We start from the raw sequence: 23,197 nt of genomic DNA, 5'->3' as shown, positions 1-23,197 counted from the left end.
ATAGCCACGCCCTGAAGAAGACAATATATTTGTCGAAACGTTGGCAAAAAGACGAGTTGTTTTTATTTGACTGATTCCTCGCCAATTGTGAATCCTTAATTAACTGTATAATTAAAGCTATTTTAATAGGCAACATTAATCTATTATGACTTTTGTATATTTAAATATTGAAGGTAGAAAATAACTAAATTTCATTCAAGTAAGTTTGTCCAATATAACATACTGTATAATTAAAAGCTATTTCAATAGGCAACTTTAATCTATTATGACTTTTGTATATATTTAAATATTGAAGTTAGAAAATAACTGAATTTCATTCAAATAAGTTCGTCTAATATAACTGTATAATTAAAGCTATTTTAATAGGCAACTTTAATCTATTATGACTTTTGTATATTTAAATATTGAAGGTAGAAAATAACTAAATTTCATTCAAGTAGGTTTGTCCAATATAACTGTATAATTAAAGCTACTTCAATAGGCAACTTTAATCTATTATGACTTTTGTACATATTTAAATATTGAAGTTAGAAAATAACTAAATTTCATTCAAGTAGGTTGGTCCAATATAACATACTGTATAATTAAAAGCTATTTCAATAGGCAACTTTAATCTATTATGACTTTTGTATATATTTAAATATTGAAGTTAGAAAATAACTGAATTTCATTCAAGTAAGTTTGTCCAATATAACATACTGTATAATTAAAAGCTATTTCAATAGGCAACTTTAATCTATTATGACTTTTGTATATATTTAAATATTGAAGTTAGAAAATAACTGAATTTCATTCAAATAAGTTCGTCTAATATAACTGTATAATTAAAGCTATTTTAATAGGCAACTTTAATCTATTATGACTTTTGTATATTTAAATATTGAAGGTAGAAAATAACTAAATTTCATTCAAGTAAGTTTGTCCAATATAACTGAATAATTAAAGCTACTTCAATAGGCAACTTTAATCTATTATGACTTTTGTATATTTAAATATTGAAGGTAGAAAATAACTAAATTTCATTCAAGTAGGTTTGTCCAATATAACTGTATAATTAAAGCTACTTCAATAGGCAACTTTAATCTATTATGACTTTTGTATATATTTAAATATTGAAGTTAGAAAATAACTAAATTTCATTCAAGTAGGTTGGTCCAATATAACATACTGTATAATTAAAAGCTATTTCAATAGGCAACTTTAATCTATTATGACTTTTGTATATATTTAAATATTGAAGTTAGAAAATAACTGAATTTCATTCAAATAAGTTCGTCTAATATAACTGTATAATTAAAGCTATTTTAATAGGCAACTTTAATCTATTAATTCTTTTGTATATTTAAATATTGAAGGTAGAAAATAACTAAATTTTCTTTCAAATAAGTTTGTCTTAATTATATAATTTAGGGAAAGAAAGATAATTGCACAATTTCAGCCTTAATTTTGTTTTGTTTTGTTTTTTAATTCCAAGTACACGACTTAAGTTATCTTCAGGGCTGTGAAACATATTTAACAGTAAAAGTTTACAATCTACAATAATTTTTTTCTGTTTCTATAGAATTTGTTCCACAGCCCTGATGATAGATAACCTGTTCCCAGGTTGGGAAACTTTGGCAACAAAATAAGCAAATAAATAAATTACGGCTGAAATTGACAAAAAAAAAATCTTTCTTCTTCTTGGATTAATGGAATCAGCCATCCAAAAATGATGAAACAGTTCTCTACAGTATTTAATTAAAAGTATTTTAATAGACAACATTAGCTTATTGAATAAATTTAAAATATTGAAGGCAACTAAATTATAACTTAATTTCCTGGGCAGTATGTTTAACCAGTTTTGACTGCCATAAGTACTATGATGACCTGGCTTTGCAAGTGATGTGTGTATTAGTGTGTGAGTGGGTGTTAAGAGAATTGAAGCGTTGCACATCACATGTTCCTTTGCTATACGCTAAGCATGATGTGCGCATGCTAGTGGCTTTGAAAGTTATTCATGCATGACGCTACCATCCAATGCCCTAAAATCCTTACATAGGGTACTGGTCTAGAGACCCCTACAATAAGGGAATAACCAAACTGCATACACTCATACATTGTGAAAATATTCATTGTTGTGTACATCAAATATACTTACACGTACACATATAGGGCGAACAAAAAAAAAGAGAGATGAAATAATTACAAAAGTAGACCTTATGCCACGTAAAATAGCAACATACTAGTCTTTATACTTGACAATATGGGGCGGGTAGATAGGCAAGGGGATTTCTTGATTTGAACCTATCTAAGTCAACCCTTGAATAGATAAAGTCAAGTGTAAACAGTTAATAGGTAAATCTGTTGTTGAAACACACACACATACGCGCGCCGCGTACACATACATCAAATCATGTAGGGCAACTATCTCTTCTTGCAATTACTCACATTCTGTGATATAAAAGTAGGCCGTGATTATATAGTTAAACTACACGCAATTACTTTGAGTAAATTCAACTGTAACTTAGTTTTATTTCAAATTGTATTCACAATTTTTAAATATGACCTAGCAATGCTATAGATTAATGTTTTCTATTTAAGTAGCAGTGGCCTATACTGCATAATTGCAAGATGGTTCTTTATATCCTTTTTGATTTTTATAAATTTGGGGACGAAATAATATTAGTTGATGATCAATTTGCCAAGTTAAAGGCTCTAATCGATTGTGTAGTATATTTTAAAATATAAGTCAACCCTTGAATAGATAAAGTCAAGTGTAAACAGTTAATAGGTAAATCTGTTGTTGAAACACATACACATACGCGCGCCGCGTACACATACATATTTTAAAATATACTACACAAATCGATTAGTACCTTTAATTTAACCAGAAATTCATATAAAAACCTGCGATTAATTATTGAGTTATACAGAACAAACTTATTTGTAGGAAATGTAGTAGTAACTTAGTTCTATTCTAGCATCAATATTTAAATATGACGAAGTTATGAAACAGGTTAAAATTATCTATTAAATTAGCCTTATACAGAACAAAGTTATTTGGAGGAAATGTAGTTGTAACTTAGTTCTATTCTAGGCTCAATATTTAAATATGACGAAGTTATGAAACAGGTTAAAATTGTCTATTAAATTAGCCTTAATTACTGTCTTATACAGAACAAACTTATTTGGAGGAAATGTAGTGGTAACTTAGTTCTATTCTAGGCTCAATATTTAAATATGACGAAGTTATGAAACAGGTTAAAATTGTCTATTAAATTAGTCTTAATTATTGTGTTATACAGAACAAAGTTATTTGGAGGAAATGTAGTTGTAACTTAGTTCTATTCTAGGCTCAATATTTAAATATGACGAAGTTATGAAACAGGTTAAAATTGTCTATTAAATTAGTCTTAATTATTGTGTTATACAGAACAAAGTTATTTGGAGGGAAATGTAGTTGTAACTTAGTTCTATTCTAGGATCAATATTTAAATATGATGAAGCTATGAAACAGGTTAAAATTGTCTATTAAATTAGCCTTATACAGAACAAACTTATTTGGAGAGAAAAGCAGTTGTAACTTAGCTCTTTCCTAGGCTCACTATTTAATTATTGGCCTAGCTATGAAATACGTTAAATTTGCCTATTAAACTAGCCTTAATTATAGAATTATACAGAGTAAACTTTCTTAGGGTAATGCAATCGTAACTTAGCTCTGTTCTAGACTTAATATTTAAGTGTGGCCAAGCTCTGTTATTGCCCATTTAAGTAGCCATAACTATAGTAATATTGCACATGCTAGATTAAACTAATTCTAGATTTAGGGTGTGTTTTGTATGTATGGGTTTTTTTATTAACTATAATAAAAGTTAATTATATGTTAAATCTGTCTGACAGGTGTTCTACATTGTCATTAGGCTTAGTTTTAAAAAGTGACAGATGTGACTTTATCAGTGGCGTTACATCTAATAGGGTAGATGTGGAGTGAACTACCGTTCCGATAATATGGGCCAATCCCATCTTATCTCTTTGGCCTGTGCATCGGTTGGCTATGGTTAGAGTTACTTATATCACAATATCTGACAATGTACAGAATTTTTGTAATTGTCTCACGTCAGCGAGTGTAACGTCAGTAACTGATAACATTGATTTATTAATTTTTTGAAAAAGTGCGATCCTATTATTATTATTAATATTGAACATTGGAAAGGAACGAGACCTACAGCCCATAGTCCATTGGCAGCCTTTTAAAGATGATTTAGTCCGATTCCAGCATCTCAAAGTGGTTGAATCTATTAGTGGAGATTTAGATAATGTGCTCAAATTGTTCTGGCTGTAGCATAAAGTAATGTAATCGCCTTTATTTTCAAGCAAGGCGCCACGGTAGCCGAGCGGTTAGAAGGAGAGACCTGTAAAGCTAATATATATTGTGGTACAGGGTTCGATTCCCTGTCTAGAAGCCTTGGATTTGATTTAATATTTAATATGAGAACTTTATAGTAAAGTATGTTTGCTAGTCGCCTAATTGGTATTTGGACGTAAAGCCTGTCTGAAAAAATAGGCATTACTTTACTTTTATTTTCAAGCAGGGCCTAACCTCCAACTATCAATTAGATGTCGGCGGACGGACGCGGAAGCACATACTTTACTATTAACATTTTTTTATTTCTAAGAAATAAATAGTAGCAACACGCGATATTCGAACTGGCGATCTCCTACTTACTGGTACAAAGTTATAATCAATTCACCAAACCTTCCCCAACTTTAATATGGTCGTTCTGTATGGAGTTAAAGGAAATACAAATACAAATACATACATTTTCAATTATATTTTTTTCAAACTCATTACATACCAAAACAATCTCAAGCTGAAATAATAGACTAATTCTACGAAGCTAATGACGCTGCATCCGAGAAAAAAAGTTGCAATTCCACCAAGCGAAACTGAAACGTAGAAATGTAGACATGACTAATGAATAGAATATTGTGAAATAAAAATTTTAAGATAAAATATAACTTATTTTTTTCTCCTTTTTATAAAAATACATATACACCAGGCAAAATGTGAATGGTACAAGTACAATACAGGATGCGAAAGCTAGCCGACGCACACCGCAACCGTAAGGATACAGGAAGAGAGAAATCAGCCAGTGCTGACACAATCGGGAATTTTAGTTGCTGGAAAGAAGATCACGAGGCCAACGTCGTTTTAGACGTCGTAGGGAATTATCAGGATGGGTTAATGAGGAAAGATTTTTTTACTAAAGCAATGAGACTACGTAGTGCTTTGCTACAAGAGCAATGTCCAGTCTGTGCTCACTAGATCTACAATGTTACTTTAATAGGTAATGCGATTGAATAATTTGTGATTTTGTACTGCCTTGGTTCCTGTTTATTATTATACGTTGATGTTGGTCTCCCCGAGCTACCTCTTATTTTGTTCCTTTCGAATATGAGCAAAAGAAAAGAACAGTTTATGTACTATTATTGGGTGACATTTTCCTTTTTCGTTTTAAATTCATTTGCAGTTTTGTTGTATTTAATTACAGTATAAGTTTGTTTATTTCAATTATTTTTGTATTAATTCTTGTAGTATAGTAAAAGGCTAACTGTTACTGTAACATGCAACTTTGTATAAATACAGAAAATAAATAATAATAATCAAAATCTAAATTACAGAAAACTGGTAGCTTAGTCCGAAAACTTAGTCTATAACATACCAAGAAGATCTTCAACTCCAAAGATGATATCTCTGCGAAATCTAGTCTTGCTGTAGCGTTCAATTGACCAACGGAATCTGATATTCTTCGGTACCGGATATGTCCTGTAATTTTAAGAGTGAACAAAACAAAAAAATGTTTATTATTATTACAGTCGACTCTCGATAATTCGAAACTCGATAATTCAAATTTTTCGATAATTCGAACTCTACAGCTGCTAACTTCGGTAAATCGAAAAAATGCAGTGTATTTAGATAGGCTCGATAACTCGAAATCCTTTTCTTAACAAGAGGGGGAGAGAAGGCTCTATAATTCGAACGTGGCCACCTTCCCCTCTTTATAATTCGAATTTTCCCTAGTAATGTTTACTTCTCATTTTCCGCTCATTGTTCATTTCCTGCGTAATGTTTCCCTCCTCTCAGCCCAGTTTAACTTTCCGATTCTCTTTCCTAGTTTGTCACGATGGGAAGTACGTCTTCCTTACTGTGTCCGAAAAAAAAAATTATCGCGGCCGTGAAAAGTGGTTCGAAAAAAAAAGATATCGCCAAAACTTTCAATATTCCACCATCAACGCTTTCTACAATTCTAAGTCACTTGACTAAGACAAGCCACATTGTAACAAAAACTGTTCATTTTTTTAATTAGGTACATATGTAAATTATTATTTATTGAAATGTTAATACATTTGTAATTTTTTAGTTCTTTTTGTCGTTTTCATTATTTTTACTTTTTTAAATAAATATATATGTCTAAAACTTGGGTAAGCTCATACGTATTTTCAATATACGTATGTACAGTGACTCCCATTAATATTGGGACACCTATTACAAAATGATTTAAAAGGAAAATGAAAAAAACATACAAAAGTTTGGAATTTTTTTTAAAAAAAAATTACATTAGCAACATCTGTGGAAATTATATATAAGTATAAATCGATGAAATTCCAAACTGTTAGGTAGCACTTTTTGAAAAAGTGTGAAATAAGGCTCTCAAAAATATTGGGACACCAGAAGTGCTAGTGTTTAAACGTTCAATATTAAAATCTCCTACTATTTAATATTTGGTTGGTAATAATTTAATAATTGCTTTTTGACTTACAATAGCCCTCAAACGATCAGGCATAGGTGAAACAAGTTTTTGGTTAATTCAGGTGGTGTTTTTTTCCCATTCTTCCAGGAAACATCGTTTTAATTCATTTTTGTTAGATATTATTTGTTTTTCTTAAAGCACTGGCTAAATATTGCCATAATTGTTCAATGGGATTAGGATCTGGTGACTGCGGAGAGGTTTGGAAAACTTTTCGGCAATTATATAACAGTCACTGACGTATCACCCAAGCCGTAGGTTTGGGGTCGTTATCTTGGTAGAATTTAAAAGACCCTAAAATACCCAATTTTTTGGCACTTTTTCCAAATTATTTTTTAATATATTACTATAAACTATTTTGTCCAACATTCCATCAATAAACACTAATTCTCCAAATCCTGATGCGGACATCCAGCCCCAAACCAGAACTGACCCACCTCCACCCGGAGGTGGAGCTTTAAAACCCTTTAATGTTGGCTGTAAATTCTTCTTTTCGAGTTCAGCATTCGCTTTCCTCCAGCCCATAACCCATCCATCTGACTGAAAAACATTAAATTTTGATTCATCGCTAGAGTATATCATTCCAAAAGTCACTATTTCCATTAAAACATTTTTCGGCAAATTTCACTCTCTTAACACGATTTATCTTACTGACAAAAGGATTCTTCCACGCTACTCTACCATGATAGTCGAGTTTTCTTAGCACTCTCCGAACAGTTTCTGCCCCTTTTTTGCTTTCTAAACATGTCAAAAATTTCACATTGAAGTTTTGGAGCACTAAGTCGGTGATCTTTTTTAATTCTTTTATTAATATATAACGCTGCTCTCTCTCAGAGAGCAGTTAAGGACGGCCTTTTTGTGGGGTTGAAACAATTCTTTTTTCTTTTTGGTAACGCTGAATGATGTTCCACACAGTAGATGTTTTAGGTCCGATCAGTTTTTCTGTCTCTCTAACACTTTTTATTGTCTTTGTGCATAGAAATTACAATATTTCTTTGTTCAATCGTTGTATTTGTATTTTTGCGCGACATGTTATACGTGGCTTGATTTATATAAACTAATTTAATTATTAATTTCATATTGAATATATGCTTAAGGTAAATATTTACAAATTGTATAAATATTCGGGCAAAACCTTGGACAAACTATAAATTATAATAGTGTCCCAATATTTATGAGAGGTAGAATTTGCACTTATTATAATATATATATTTTTTAATCTACCGAAACATTTTTATGTAATTATTTAAATAGTTTTTATTTAATTAATAGTAATTATAAAATGAAATGAATTTATAAAAATTTGAATAAATGGGTGCCACTTTTAATTTTCGTCAATTTTTAACTTCTGTATGTACTGTCCCAATATTAATGGGACTCACTGTATATACATATATACATAATAAAAACTCTCAATAATTCGAATTTTTTTTCCCCTTCTTGATAATTCAAACTTCTTGGTAATTCGAAGTCTCGATAATTCGAATTTTTCTTCTAGTCCCTTGGATTTCGATTTATCGAAAGTCGACTGTATCACCATTTTTTGGTGACTGATTAAATTGTACTCTCTTATAAATGACTTTAAAAAGAAAATTCTTTTACCATGTTCTTTCAGTATCTTTATCTAAATAATAGACAATAGATTCACATTGGTACAAACAAGGGCATTCGACTTTTTTACCATTTCTATCGATAAGTTGTTGAATATTGTCTCTATATTTGGACAGACATGTCAGGCCAGTAACTCCACATATTTCTACACCATCTGCAAATAATTTCAAGAATGGTAAAATCAACAATCAACAATCGCACGTATTTCTCTAATCACACCATTGTATAGCGATTTTTTTTTTATTTTCTACATAATTTGGCATTTTTTCCCATATTTAGTGATAATAAATATTGTAAGGGTAGGAATTAGCGACGATGTGCCTCGCTTTTCCACTAAGTCCAGTGGTAAATGATGGTTTTCGTTATCGACCATAGTGGTAAATGATGGTTTTGGTTATCGACCAATTATTAGATTATCCTAGCAAAATTATTGAGGTGCGTCAATGAATATTGTAAACAAATATCTTTATTTGAGTGAATAAAAAATATACGAGGTGTGTTCAAAAAGTAACGGGAATTTTTAAATTTCGCGGGTTTGGAGAGTCTGATTGTAAAATTTTTTTTTTTATTATGTTGGTACACATGCCCCTGAAGTACGATAAAATTTTCAGTAATATTCATTGTTTACTTCTTAAGTGGCAGCCGTTAAGGTTAGACGTGTTTTTCGAGCTTGGCGTTTTTTGTTTGTTAAAAAAAATGGATCAAAGAATTTGTATTAAATTTTGCGTAAAAAATGAAATAAAGTGTGTGAAATGTTAATAAAGGCATATGGTGAGTCTGCTATGAGTAAAACAAGGATTTACGAGTGGTATAAGCGTTTCCAAGATGGCCGCGAAAACGTTGAAGATGACGAACGACCTGGACGTCCAAGCACATCAACAACCGATGAAAACGTGAAAAAAGTGAAAGAAATGGTTATGAACGATCGCCGAATCACAATCAGAGAAGTCGCTGATGATGTTGCCATATCAATTGGCTCATGCCATGAAATTTTTTCGGATGTTTTGGGTATGAAACGTGTGGCAGCAAAATTTGTACCAAAATTGTTGAATTTCGAACAAAAACAGCGGAGAATGGAAGTTGCTCAAGAGTCACTCAATGAAGTCGACAACGATGCGGATCTACTGAAACGTGTTATAACAGGTGACGAAACATGGGTTTACGGATATGATGTCGAAACTAAGGCTCAATCGTCCCAGTGGAGGCATTCTGGATCGCCAAGACCGAAAAAGGCTCGACAAGTGCGGTCGAATGTGAAGGTTATGCTCACTGTGTTCTTCGATTTTAATGGCATAGTGCATCATGAATTCTTGCCACAAGGTCAAACAATCAATAAGGAGTACTACCTACAAGTTCAACGCCGTTTGCGTGAAGCAATCCGAAAAAAACGCCCGGATTTGTGGCAAAACAATTCATGGATTTTGCACCACGATAATGCACCTGCTCACACTTCATTGCTTGTTCGTGAATTTTTGGCCAAAAACAAAACTTTAACGATGCCCCAGCCTCCATATTCGCCAGACATGGCTCCATGTGACTTTTTTCTATTTCCAAACATAAAGAGAACATTAAAAGGCCGTCGTTTTACAAGCATAGATGACATTAAAAGCGAATCGCTGAAAGAGCTGAAAGCTATCACAAAGATTGAGTTTCAGAAGTGTTTCGAGGATTGGAAAAAGCGCTGGCACAAGTGTATTGTATGCGAAGGGGACTACTTTGAAGGCGACAATATTAATGTAGATGAATAAATAAATATTTTTTTCAAAAAACGAAAATTCCCGTTACTTTTTGAACACACCTCGTATACAAATTTGTAGAATAAAGATGAAAACATAACATGGCGTACCCACGGTTTTTCCAGCCCTATTGTTCTTCACCCTTCCTTTACCACTATATGAACCTGCCTTTCCATGAATCCTCAACAGTTATGATGATGTAAAGTCAAGTAATTGCCTACTTTTTCAGGCTGGCTTTACGTCCAACTACCAAATTAGGTGTCGTGGACGGAGGCGACTAGCAAACATATACTTTACTGTAAATTTCTTTTATTAACCATTAAATAAAATCCAAGGCCTAGAGACCGGGGAATCGAACCCAGTACCACACAATACGTCTTAGCTTTAAAGGTCTCGGCACTAACCGCTCGGCTACCGTGGCGCCTAGTTATGATGTAGCTTAACATTAATCTTCACAAATTTTATAATGTAAGTCATTTTCAGATATTATTTTTTTTAAATTGCTATCCTATTTTAATATTAGGTCTATACATTTTAAATTTTCAATCTTTCTCCTAAAAATTGTTATACAGGGTGTTCCATTTTAAGACGCCTAAAATGCATTTCATGCTTAAACGGTTAATCTGAGCGAAACATTTGTTGCCCATCACCTCTAGTTTCAGAATATGTGACTTTATTTTAGATTCGTGCCCGCATACGCGGCAAACGCGCGACCAAAAGTAAGGGTTCGCAGTTGACCCCCCATTTTCATACACACAGTTTTAAAGAGTATAAAAAGTTAAGAAAGAAACCGGAAACCGCAATTCGATATCTTCCAAAATTAAAGGTGCTAGGCCATTTCAAAATCTGATATTTATTAATCATATTCCAATTTTTTAACTTGTTATCAACGAGAAAGAAGTGCACGCGATAGGCCATTTTTATGTATTTTTTCATCCCCTTTCTACTGAAAATATTGCCAAGGCAGTAAAGATAGTATTTTTCTTATTATCGGGAAATAAGTCGTTTTCCGAGTGATTTTTCCTAAGTAAAATCAAATGTTAAAGAGCTTTAGATGTTCTCAAGCATACAGAAAATGGCTAAAAATTAATTTTACATCTGTTACAAACAAGAAGGTTTAATAATTATTTGGTAATTTTGGGAGAGTTGCGTTTAATTACCAAAAAAAAAAAAAAAAATTGGAAACCTCCTGCCACATATTTAAGTGATCAATATCTTTCATGTAAAGGATCAAACCTTTAATTTATCAAATAATGCACTTTACGCAACTTGCGCAGCATGTACTGTGCCTTCAAAGGTGCCTCCTCAGATACAGAGAGCAGTTGATAACCTCCAGGCTAACTTGGCTTGCTTAGATTAACCGTTTAAGCATGAAATGCATTTGATACTTCTTAAAATGAACACCCTTTATATTTTTTAATTTACTCAGTTTATATTTACATTAATATATTATTCCTTTTGTACAGACCCTGAAGAAGAAGAAGAATTTACCGAAACAATTTTGTTTACAATATTTATTGACCGCACCTCAATAAGTTCCCTAGGATAGACAGTGGTAAATGTTGCTGAACTACATGAAATTGGAGCATTACCTTCTTTGGTATAGAATAAGGGTAGGCATTTACAGAATGATATAGCCAATCTTTTGCGACACCTCATTATGCAAAGATTATAGGAATAGATCTTATCACCTTGCAAAGGTTCGTCAACAAATCTGGAAAAACAAGAAAAGTGACGTAGAACAATAACTTTTTGAGTGGATTCTGGATGCCAAAATCTGTGAAGAAATGTTCAAAATCACTCACCTACAATTCCTTTGACGTATATCAAGATTTCGTAATTCCGGTGAGGCAACTGTCTCCTGAAATCTAAAGCCAGTATCTTTTTCCATGTTAACGTAGACTACAAAATATTTGTGAGAACTGTCAGGAATTTCATTCGGAGAGTGAATATAATACTAAAAAAAAAAGCAAATCAAATAAATTAAGAACTTTTAGAGCTAAATCTGCTAAAGAAAATACCAGATTCAAAGGCCTAACCTTAACTGGTGTAGGCAAATCTTCAATTCTAGCGTAGCACAAAGAGTTCAGGTAATTGCAGTAGGGTAAGTTTAAATTTGTAGTCACTGGATCCTTCCTGAAAATTTGGAAATATGATCAAGTTAAGTGTCAGGCTATTTCCTTCAAAGATAGCCTTAATTATAGTCACACTGGTTAAACATATATTGGTTTCGCGACCGTAAATTATAAAAAATTAAGGATTCAAAATTGGCAAGGAATCGGTTCAAAATAAAAACAACAACTCGTCTTTTTTTTGCCAAAAAAAGACTCAAATCTCTCTGTCTAGAATAAGAACGTTGTAAGCTTGACGCTGTCTTTGTTTAGCAGTTTTGATATAGATAGGAGCTTGCCTCTTCAGTGGACCTATTACCAAGGTTGTGGCTGCTTTTTTGTACGGTAAAGAAGATCTATATAGCCGAATCCTTGCCAATTTTGAATCCTTAATACTGGTTAAACTTACAAGTAGGCAATTCAGTTTTAACTTAGTCCCAAAACTGGCCTCAATATTTAATTATAAAACCAAGCTACATTATTAAATAATAGAATATATAGGTTTCGTGACCGTAAATTATTCAATTAAGGGTTCAAAATTGGCGAGGAATTGGTCAAATAAAAACAACAACTCGTTGTTGAAACTGTTGTCGAAACTGTTTCTGTAACTCAACCAAACCGCATAGCCACGCTCTGAAGAAGACAATATATTTGTCGAAACGTTGGCAAAAAGACGAGTTGTTTTTTTTTTTTGAACGATTCCTCGCCAATTTTGAATCCTTAATTAAATAATAGGCTAACTTTGAGGAAATTTGACTGTATATTAGTTCTATTCTGGTCTTAATATTTAAGTAATATATAAACATGAATTGTAAACAGGTTAAAGTTGTATTTATGTTAAGTATTCGGGCTTTAATTATGGAGTTATATTCAGGGGCCAATCCTGAAGGAACGGAACCTATCTAGGTTATCCTCAGGGCAATGCTTTGTTTGTATTTCCTGCCGTTCCACAAAAGGTGTAAGGCCCCATTAAAGCTTCATAGGATCAGCTTTATATCTCACACTTGCTTTGAATAGAATTTGTAGGATTTGATTGCCTCCCGGGTATCCAATAAGTTAAGGAAATTGGCATTACTTTATATTTGCAGCAGAAGAATACATCGCCTGAAAGACTGCCTAACTAGACTGAGAGATGTCCAACCTTAGATTGGCTCTGTCTTGGAGCCGTCAGTGTACATTCGCCTGATATTGACAGTTCTCAATTTCAAATCTCTCTGTCTAGTATAAGAACGCTGTAAGCTTTACACTGCCTTTGTTTAGCTGTTTGATATACGAAGTTAGGAGCTTGCCACTTCAGTGTACCTATTATCACGGTTCTGCCTGCCGTTTTGGACGATGAAGAAGATCCTATATAGCCGCAGTTGGTTTGGTACTCAAGTCTTTAACTTCTCTAGCTTCACTCGTCGGTGAGGCCTTCGTTCACTAGGCCACAGCTACACAGAGCCCAATTTTCCAATCTATATCATTGTACAGATCTTCAAGGTCCAATTTTTCTTTCACATCTTTTTGGACCTAGCTAGGGGGCTCTTGCCTTGTGTGCAGCATTGCAGGTGGCGATCCCATGAAACCTACTGATTAAAAATGATTCCTAGGCACCAAAAAGGATCTTAATTCCTTTCCCTACCCCAGCTCAGTCTGTTCTAAGCCTTGCAGGTCTTTACGAGAGCTCACTATGTAAGCTCCTGAAACTGTGTCCGCCATACGCACCCTGCCGATCTGTCTTAGGGAACCACTACTGCTCATAATATAGAGATAGTTACTTACTTCAGGGTAATATAGTTTGGTACCACTCCAGCAAAGGTATAACAGATTCCCATTTCGGTTAAAGTTTCATGGAATTTAATATCTTTATGTTTGCGGTCGTATAAGCTTGCACGGTATACCATATCGGTGGTTACCTGTAAAAATTTAAAAAGAAAATTGTCAGCTAGTAGTTAAATTAGTTGCTAATTATCTAAAAATGTAACTAAAAAATAAAAATAAAAAAATTTGTAGGGATCTCAAAAACCGTTTTTTCGTTTAGGAACCATCACTACATACCTCCTCAATCAACATCAAACTCTCGAGCGTATCTTAAACGTACATGTACTTAACTGGCAGGGCTGAAGTTTACAGACAAGGTTAAATTTTGGAAGTTTTGTAAAATGTTCAAATTTCAAACCTGTATATCTCTCGTCGTATTGTTCTGATTTTAATGAATTCTCTACCGAATTGTAGACAAAAGTTTGCTCTATAACTGGTATAAATTTCAATGTTTTAATTATAATAGTTAATCAGCGATAGAAAGTTAAATTTTGGAGGTTTTGTATATGGTTCAAATTTCAAACCTTTATATTTCCTTTTGTATTGATCAGAATTTAATGATTTCTTTACCGAATTGTAGAGAAACGTCTACTCTATAGCTGCTATAAATTTAAATGTTTTAGTGAAAATAGTTATTAAGATATAGAAGGTTAAATTTTGGAGGTTTTGTATATGGTTCAAATTTCAAACCTTTATATCTCCTTTTGTATTGATCAGAATTTAATGATTTCTTTACCGAATTGTAGAGAAACGTCTACTCTATAGCTGCTATAAATTTAAATGTTTTAGTGAAAATAGTTATTAAGATATAGAAGGTTAAATTTTGGAGGTTTTGTATATGGTTCAAATTTCAAACCTTTATATCTCCTTTTGTATTGATCAGAATTTAATGATTTCTTTACCGAATTGTAGAGAAACGTTTACTCTATAGCTGCTATAAATTTAAATGTTTTAGTGAAAATAGTTATTAAGATATAGAAGGTTAAATTTTGGAGGTTTTGCAAGTCGTTCAAATTTCAAACCTATATCTCTCTAATGGCACATTGATATCTTTCTGATTTGTGTGTGTTTTTTTAAGTTAAGCATTTTTAGGGAATTTACCAGTATTTATTTTTTGATTTATTAATCATGAACACTTTAGAAAATTAAATAATAAATTAATAAATCACCTTTTTTACAATTTCTAAAATTTCATCTCCAGTCATTTTTTTCAAATCATTGTTGCCAATAAATTGTTGAAAATCTTTTAAATTATCATATGTTAAATTGGCTACAGTGTTTAAAAATAGGGAATATTCTTTAAATTCCGTTGAATTTTCATCAATGCCCCATTTACTAAAAGCACGTCAAAAAAATGAAATTTTTTAAAGTAAAATGAGTATAAAAACACAAAATTCTAGTCAGTATGCAATTACTTACTCATAGATTAATTCAACTGCAGCAGTCTCATTTAACCGTTGTAAGAAGCAAGCCTGTTCGAACATGAAATATTTTTAAAATTTTTTTGCAAGAATTGGCAAGAATTAATTATGAATAGGGTGAATAATTGAGATTAATGGATTACAGCGTCTTAAGACATTACAGTTCTTTACCAAGTTCTCTTGGGTATTTGCGCTTGGCTGATTTAAGAGCGTTAGCATGGTATGCATTGTTATGGCGGCCTTTAGAGGTGTAAGTTCTGGGTAGCCTACACATAGTTTCTATTTTTTATGAAGGTGGAGGCTAACTTAGTCCTTAGGCACTCCTTAGTAATCGGAAAGCTCTAATCTATGACATATTACGGATCGTAATGTACCGTTTTTCTTTTTAAGACAGAGAAAAGTCTAGCTTTACTGGCTGTCTCTTCTAATCAAAGTGGGATATAATACGCACAGACACTCTTATGCAGTCTAATGATTTTTTACAATGGTTTAAACAAAAGTTTACTTTTACCATAATCTCTGGATACCAGAAAACAGTCTTTTTAGACTTGCGGTTCCCATAATTGTGTTCCGCTAGACCTCTATGGTTCAAATTCACAGCTTCCACGAGACAAGATGCCCTCTATATCTGTCTCTAACGGAAAATAGGTACGCATGTTTAGAAAAAAAAAACATTTCTTTCAAAACTCTTTGTGATTAAAAGAAATTTCAAAAGTATTTCTGCCATAAAAATGTGAAAATTGAAATCGGATTCTAAATTAGAGGCTAAATTGAAAGCAGTTCTGATAGCGAATTTCTATTCGAACATTTACGAATATTCTTAGTTTTAGTTATCGAAAATGGCTAATAACGTTTATTAAAGCAACTTACAAGGCGTATCTGCCTTTTCGAAAAACATAGCTACCAAAACTAAATACCACAGAAAACTAAGTACTGCTTCAGATTATTTTGAAAGGTTATTATTTATCTAAAAAAAGCAAGAGCACATTGATTTAGTTTTTAAAAAAAAAAATCAAATTGCCTCACACTATGAGCCTAAGTAAAAATATGTAAGAGGTAAGCTTATTCGTTACAGGATGTTTTACAAATATTTGCTATTCCGCGACAAATAAGAAAGTTTGGAAACTGCTCCCTTAGAGCAGCGTTTCCCAACCTTTTTTTGGCTTGCGCACCACTTGGTAGTACATCATGCTAAATTTTACAGCTTAGTAAAAATGATAGTATTTCGTGAAATTTGTTATTCCGAGTGCATTATTATTATCTTTATATGTATAGAGATACAATGTATCTGTTACAAAGAAGTTCACTTTGTAAATTGTAAGATCTTAGTTTTAAAACTTTAAACAATTAAAAATTGTGTACATATTTTGCTCTTCAAAATTATTAATTAATTTACAAAGTTCTTCTTTAGGATTATTATATTTGCGCCCAAATCTTCTAAATTAATTTCTTTCAAGCATTCAACTATCTGTACGTACCAATTAAATTTAATGTCGCTTGGATAGAGCTTACTCGTAACAATCAGTCTTTTTAAGCAGATTTTTACATAGTTATAATTTAAGTTCTGTCACATGATAATTCATCTTTTAAATAAATTTTCATCTTTTATCGATAATGATGTAGCTTTTCATAAATTTTCTTTATAGAAGGGGGTTTGAAATCCAATTATCATTGGTGTTTTCGGATTTAGAAAAATACTCCATGAAAGAGAATTTTAACCCTGTTTAATTATGCTATTATATTTTCTCGTATATCTTGAGACAGACTAACCTTATTACTGTTACATATTAACAACTTTACTGTATATTATTAATTAAAATAATTTTTATGTATTGTAGGAAAAAACGTTTCTATGATATTTTTCATATTTTATGTCCGCCATTATTGATTATTTTTCGTTTACCACCAGCCAGCAACTCGCGTACCACAGGTTGGGGAAACGCTGATTTAGACACTACCAGTTTTGATCACTTAGCATATTGAACAGCTAGGCTTGGACAGTTCTCTGTTGAATCTTATCAACATCAACACGTGAAAAATTTTGGAAACCACCGCTTTAGACACAGCGCTCCAAACCAGTTCAACGCTTCAGTTCCCTGTTGAGTCTTACCAATGTTATCAAGTGAAAATGGTCTTCTTACGGTAGTGAAAATGAAAAATACTTACGGTAGCCGCAGGAAAGGTTATCTTCCAGTCTCGATAATCTTTCTCCAAAGAGATAACAGTTGGATTGGCGTTATAGCGATTCCAAGAGTTGAGAATCAGTGATATCGCTCCGGATAGACTCAGCAATACCATGATTAGCCACAGCAGTCTATGTAACAATAATCCAAATAAACATATTATCATTGACAATCCCACTTATATAACTATTTGTCAATTGTGCGGACAGACTTAAGTTTTATGTGGTACACGGATGGCTCCAGTACAGAGGAAGGTGTGGGAGCAGAAGTGTACAGGGTGAAGCCGAAATGTAGGTTTTCGGTTAGCCTAGGGAAACTAGCTACAGTTTTTCAGGCTGAGCTAGTTGCAATAAGGTTCTGTGCTGCCGAGATTGTTGGACGAGGAATAACTAATTCTAAGGTCGTGATTTTCTCGGAAAGCCAGGCGGCTCTGCGAGCTATCGTTCATACCAGGTCAACTCAAGGCTGGTTTGGGACTGTCTGAGTGCCCTGAACGAAATTAGTGACCAAAATAAGGTCTTTCTGGTTTGGGTACCTGATCATTCAGGACATAAGGGGAAACGAAGCGGCAGATCTATTGGCTAGGGAAAGCTCTGCGTACTCTACTTCACGTTTCAGTCTGTTCGCGCTTTGAAACAACTTAAGAGAGAGTTAATTTTTGATTTATCAGACGCAACTATGTCATGATGGGAAATAGTCACCTCTGGAGCTTTAACATTGGGTAGTTCTGGTGTGAACTTAAAATCAAAAAATCAGCACTAATACATATCATTTCTTTCTAATAATAGATTTCAAAAAAGTGGAAAAATAATTTTGACCAAAACATAAAACAATAAAATCTACAAAAGAGAGTTATCATTTGCGTACACAACTATATTATACCCAATATCTACCAGAATAACTTTAGTGTTTGATAACATACGTTTCAGCGAAATGGCTGTTCGGTTTCAGTATATATCTCAGACCATGCAGCGTTGTGTCATCACCAAAATCGTAGATATATCTACCAAATTTGGTTTTACCAAAACGATACACTCTAAGCATAGTATCTCTAAAATGGACGTATGTACGTGATGGACTGAAATGTGCTTAGCGAACTATCCGATTTTTATACAGCTTATCTGAACCTGGAACTCGGCTAAAAACCTAGTTTTAGTTTATAATAATTGGTATAGTATCAGTTTTTGGTTTAATTACAGTAAAATAAAAGTGATATGAATCTAACGATTGCACATCAGTATTTTTACTAGCGTGTCATCACGCCAATCAAAAATTGATAAAATCAGAGAAATCCATTATATAATGTTCTAACTTCCCTGTGCATTATATTCATGGAGCTTGTTAGAGGCATTCTTTTTTATGAAAAACGTCATTTATTAAAACTATCTGTTAGGTTAGTTGTGTAAGGTTTGATTATCCAAAACTGCACGAAAAAGCGCACTGTAGAAAAGTGCCCCAATTTACATTTTTTTTTTTTCACTTTTCCTATAAAAGGTAATATTCCCAAATTTTCTTTAAAATACAGGGTGAACCAGTAAGTAATGTCCATAGGCCTATTGTGTGTAGTAACATCTGAAGTGGAGTTCAATGACGTATTGGCCAACTTCATATTTTCCACTGTTCTTGAGTGACGTTACTTAAAATTTTTTCTCTAAAAACATTACTTTTTTGTAATAAAAACGTTATTACTCAGAAAATTTTAGTCCGAATTCGATTCTGATGACACGGTTAGAAAGACAGATAAATTTTCTAAAAATTGATACCATTTCAAAGCATAAGTTATTCTCCAAACAGCCTTAATCTTCCTCCGGATGCTGGAAAAATAATAGTAATCGAAATTTTTATAAGAAAACTCATTAGGCCCTTATGTGATCATTATCAGACCTAGGTGCTGGCACTTTTTATAAACGTTTCCTGGCCTAATGGGCTTTCAAACGGTATATCATTTTCCAGGATTCCTTTTATCTTCGTATGAGAAATTACGTTTGTTTTTGCAAGAAAACGTGTTCACGAGCACAACAGTGTTAGTTTATCAAGTTTTTTAATTCTTTGAAAAGTCTTTTAGATGGACCAGTAGTCAATTTTAATGTAGCTTATCTTAAACCTAAAATAAGGAAGTCAATGGTTACAAATTGCACACAAGTCTAACAGATCAGGGAAGTTTATTTATAAGATACCTAGTTGTATTGGTTAATTCCAGATTCCGATATAAGGATTATCTGTTAGTGGGTGCAAAGGGTTTTTAAGGCTTATTCACATTCTTATCTTTTTCAACTGTGTAGTTGTTTGTGAAATTGTACGTGTAATTTGGAGTAAATACAATTAATTAAAGGTATTTATAATAAAGGGACATTTGCTAGTCGTCTCTGTCCACGATAACTGACGTGTACAGTGTACATAATGTTTCAAAGGGATATTTTTTTGGAAATATCATTACGTACAATTGAAAATAAGTATATTACTACATACTTTTATATTATACCACCTAAATGTATAATTTTGACCCTAGAGAATTTAAACCCATCAATACGTCGGAAATAGATTGTTTTTAAAAATAGACGAACAGTAAAATGCATTTCTTGACAAGATGTCCTAACAAATCAAAATAGAAAAAAAAAAAACCTTCTATCGCTGGTTATAGTGCGATATTTTTAGAATCATAACCTAAACAAACAGAATTACATTATCTACTAGACCTTACTATATTTAGATTTTAAGGGTGCTTTACTAACCTGACTTGGGCTGGTCAGAGGGCGATGTCAAGTAAACAGCGGTCGCGCCAAAATCTGTTCTTCAGCCTATAATTAAGGATATGCATTACTAGGTAACTATAATCTATTATATTAGTTTAATCATGTTTAAATATTTAAGGACAGAATATGATTGTATTTTCTCCAAATATGGTTCATCCTTTACAGGAGAGTGTCCTTTAAAAATGTGGTCATAAGCAGAGAGAACATTATGATAAGGAGTTAAAAAAAAAAGAATTAGAATAATACATAAAGTAGACTTTCAGATCTATCGCTAATTGTTGACTGTGTGGCGCCTGTAACTGTTCTTCAGGACGTCCCAGGTATAACCTAGGTTTTTGTAAGAAGGAGGCTTTCCGTTTTTTTGTTGTTGTTGTGTATTTGTGTGTGTCTGTGTCCTTGTAAGAGCTTGTGTTAGTATAACTTCCGGTTACACAGAATGACAATTAACTTTGTCCTCTAAGGAACATTGGCCGACTCATTAATATCCGCTTTAATAGCCTTAAAATAGCCAAGCTCTAGTAATTTTTACTAATACTAAGTTTATAATGTGAACTCATTTACTTTCTAGTTTAAGCGCACGTTTAAGGCTATAGAATTGTCCTTATTATGTACTTTATGTAGGTAGTAGATTTGTACATGTGTTTTACTAGTAGAAATTAGTCATTTTTCATTTTATCTTGCGGAAAAACAATTAGGTAATTCGTTTTCTCACTTTTTTTTTGAAAGAGAAAAAAATGAATTTCTCTTCCTTGTAACTTTATGCTTATAACGAGGGACACTATTTATATTTTGAGCCTAATAATAAAAAAAAAACAGTAATTTGTCATTGAAAATGACTTTATTGTTTTTCAAAATATTCTCCTTTATGATCTATACACTTCTGCAGGCGTTCAAACCACTTGTCAAAGCATATTTTCCATTCCGCTTGAGACACCTCCAAAACATGGTTTTTGAATGCATCAACGGCTTCTTCGGCCGACGAAAATCGTTGTCCACGTAATTTATTCTTCGACAAAAAGAAGTCATTTGGTGCCAAATCAGTACTGTACGGCGGATGACCCATTAATTCGATTTTTTGAGTGCTCAAAAAGTAGGTTGTTAGACGAGATGTATGACAGCTGGCATTGTCTTGAAAATAGTGAATGTAATTTAAAAAAAAAATGGAAAAGTCCCTGACCAGAAGGCAGTCCAATCAGGTTTCTAGAAAATACTGAAATTACTGCGATCCTAAGTTGAAGTTAATTCCTTCTGCGTGGAATGTTAAAGCCCGATTTGTGGACAAAATTTTGGTTTTTCGTTCTTAATTCCTATTCTTTCTCATCCTTTAATGCAAATTTTATTATTAAAATTGAAATCAATATAAAAAAAAGATAAAAATAAATTATGGAGTCAATATGACTCCACATTGGCAATAACTGACTAAGTTCGAGCACTGGCAATGCAGCGTTAAAATGTAAGTTCGAACTCAGAAACAGGATAAGATTCACATGCTACCCCATAATTAAATTAAAGTAATGATAGCAATTGGGATTTTTAAGATGTGGTAAAGTTAAAAATTGTAGGTGGCGCTAGAAAATGATTTGATTCTCAAAGTAGACGAAATAAGTTTGAGAACCTCTGCTTTAAACCAATTTAAATTGAAATATTTGTTTTAATTTGAATAAAAGTTATTCTAAATATTATTTATAAAAGTTGCGTTTTATTGCTCTCATTAGAACAGTCTCATTTAAAATAAATGATACGACGGATTTAATTATTAAACTAAATCGAAATTTGACTAAAATTGGCAGATGAAAAGTACTATTTCACTAAATAGATTTATGTATATAGTTAGTATGTGATAAAAATGGAAAAAGAAAATAAATAATACTTAATATTCAAATTTCCATTTTGACATCTATAATTTAATGTGATCTTTGGCCCAATAATAAGCTTTGTGGATTGTGGACCAGCAGATTGTATTAAATTCATTACCACCGAAATAGAATTGAATTATTGGCACAAAAATTGGTTGAAGTGATTAATAAGAATACGAGGGTCGTTTGAAAAGTCCGTGCAAAAATAAAAACTACTTAATTTTTTGGGGTAAACCTTTTTTATTTTTCAACATAGTCTCCTTTTAGGCTTTTACACTTCATCCAACGCTGCTCTAGTTTGTTGATCCCTTCCGAATAATAGGATTTGTCCAAGTCTGAAAAATAGCCATTCGTTTCTGCAACCACCTCTTCGTTTGAATAAAATCTTTTTCCCGCCAGCCATTTCTTCATATTGGGGAACAAATAGTAGTCCGAGGGAGCCAAGTCTGGAGAATAGGAGGGATGTGAAACGAGTTGGAACCCCATTTCCATTAATTTTGCGACCACAACTGCTGAGGTGTGAGCTGGTGCGTTGTCGTGATGGAAAAGGACTTTTTTGTGGGCCAATCGTGGGCGTTTTTCTTGCAGCTCGGTTTTCAAACGGTCCAATAACGATGAATAATATGCACCTGTAATAGTTTTACCCTTTTCCAGATAGTCGATGAGGATTATTCCTTGCGAATCCCAAAAGACAGTCGCCATAATCTTTACGGCCGAAGGAACGGTCTTCGCCTTTTTTGGCGCAGATTCCCCCTTGGTAACCCAATGATTAGATTGTTCTTTGGTCTCAGGAGTGTAGTGATGTATCCATGTTTCATCCACAGTGAAGAAACGACGCTTAAAGTCCTGCGGATTCTTCTAGAAAAGCTGCAAACCGTCCTTGCAACACTTCACACGATTTCGTTTTTGGTCAGGCGTGAGCAATCGCGGCACCC

At 32.8% G+C, this 23,197-nt stretch overlaps 1 protein-coding gene across 2 annotated transcripts; it reads right to left on the bottom strand.

The window, feature by feature from the left end:
* Positions 1 to 4,796: 4,796 nt before the first annotated feature.
* On the bottom strand, positions 4,797 to 20,463 carry LOC141461818 (sodium channel protein Nach-like). Of its 2 annotated transcripts, none has more exons than XM_074143185.1 (11): positions 20,386 to 20,463; positions 17,637 to 17,784; positions 15,469 to 15,521; positions 15,219 to 15,384; positions 14,011 to 14,144; positions 12,175 to 12,271; positions 11,941 to 12,092; positions 11,728 to 11,849; positions 8,391 to 8,553; positions 5,703 to 5,806; positions 4,797 to 4,926 (listed from the first exon to the last, which is right to left on the bottom strand). In XM_074143185.1, exons 2-11 carry the CDS (start codon positions 17,766 to 17,768, stop codon positions 4,808 to 4,810), a joined length of 1,242 nt encoding a protein of 413 aa, XP_073999286.1. In that variant the 5' UTR covers positions 17,769 to 17,784; positions 20,386 to 20,463; the 3' UTR covers positions 4,797 to 4,807. The 2 variants fall into 2 exon arrangements, with proteins under 2 accessions (XP_073999286.1, XP_073999285.1); XM_074143184.1 differs by lacking the exon at positions 20,386 to 20,463 and adding an exon at positions 18,576 to 18,729.
* Between the last annotated feature and the right edge of the window lie 2,734 nt (positions 20,464 to 23,197).

This window comes from Rhodnius prolixus, unplaced genomic scaffold (assembly GCF_049639745.1).
Source record: "Rhodnius prolixus isolate KJV_2025 unplaced genomic scaffold, Rpr scaffold_12, whole genome shotgun sequence".
In the NCBI taxonomy this organism is placed as follows: Eukaryota; Metazoa; Arthropoda; class Insecta; order Hemiptera; family Reduviidae; genus Rhodnius; species Rhodnius prolixus.
Note: the sequence above shows the minus strand (reverse complement) of the source record. Positions and strands in the feature narration are given on the sequence as shown.

Excerpts from the sequence above, each read along its gene's own strand:
- LOC141461818 (XM_074143184.1), bottom strand. The coding sequence starts at position 18,697 with ATGCTTAGAGTGTATCGTTTTGGTAAAACCAAATTTGGTAGATATATC. Across the intron at positions 12,093-12,174 it reads ATTTGCCTACACCAGTTAAG|TATTATATTCACTCTCCGAA; the intron begins GTTAGGCCTTTG and ends TTTTTTTTTTAG. Across the intron at positions 4,927-5,702 it reads TGGAGTTGAAGATCTTCTTG|TTTCGCTTGGTGGAATTGCA; the intron begins GTATGTTATAGA and ends TCTACGTTTCAG.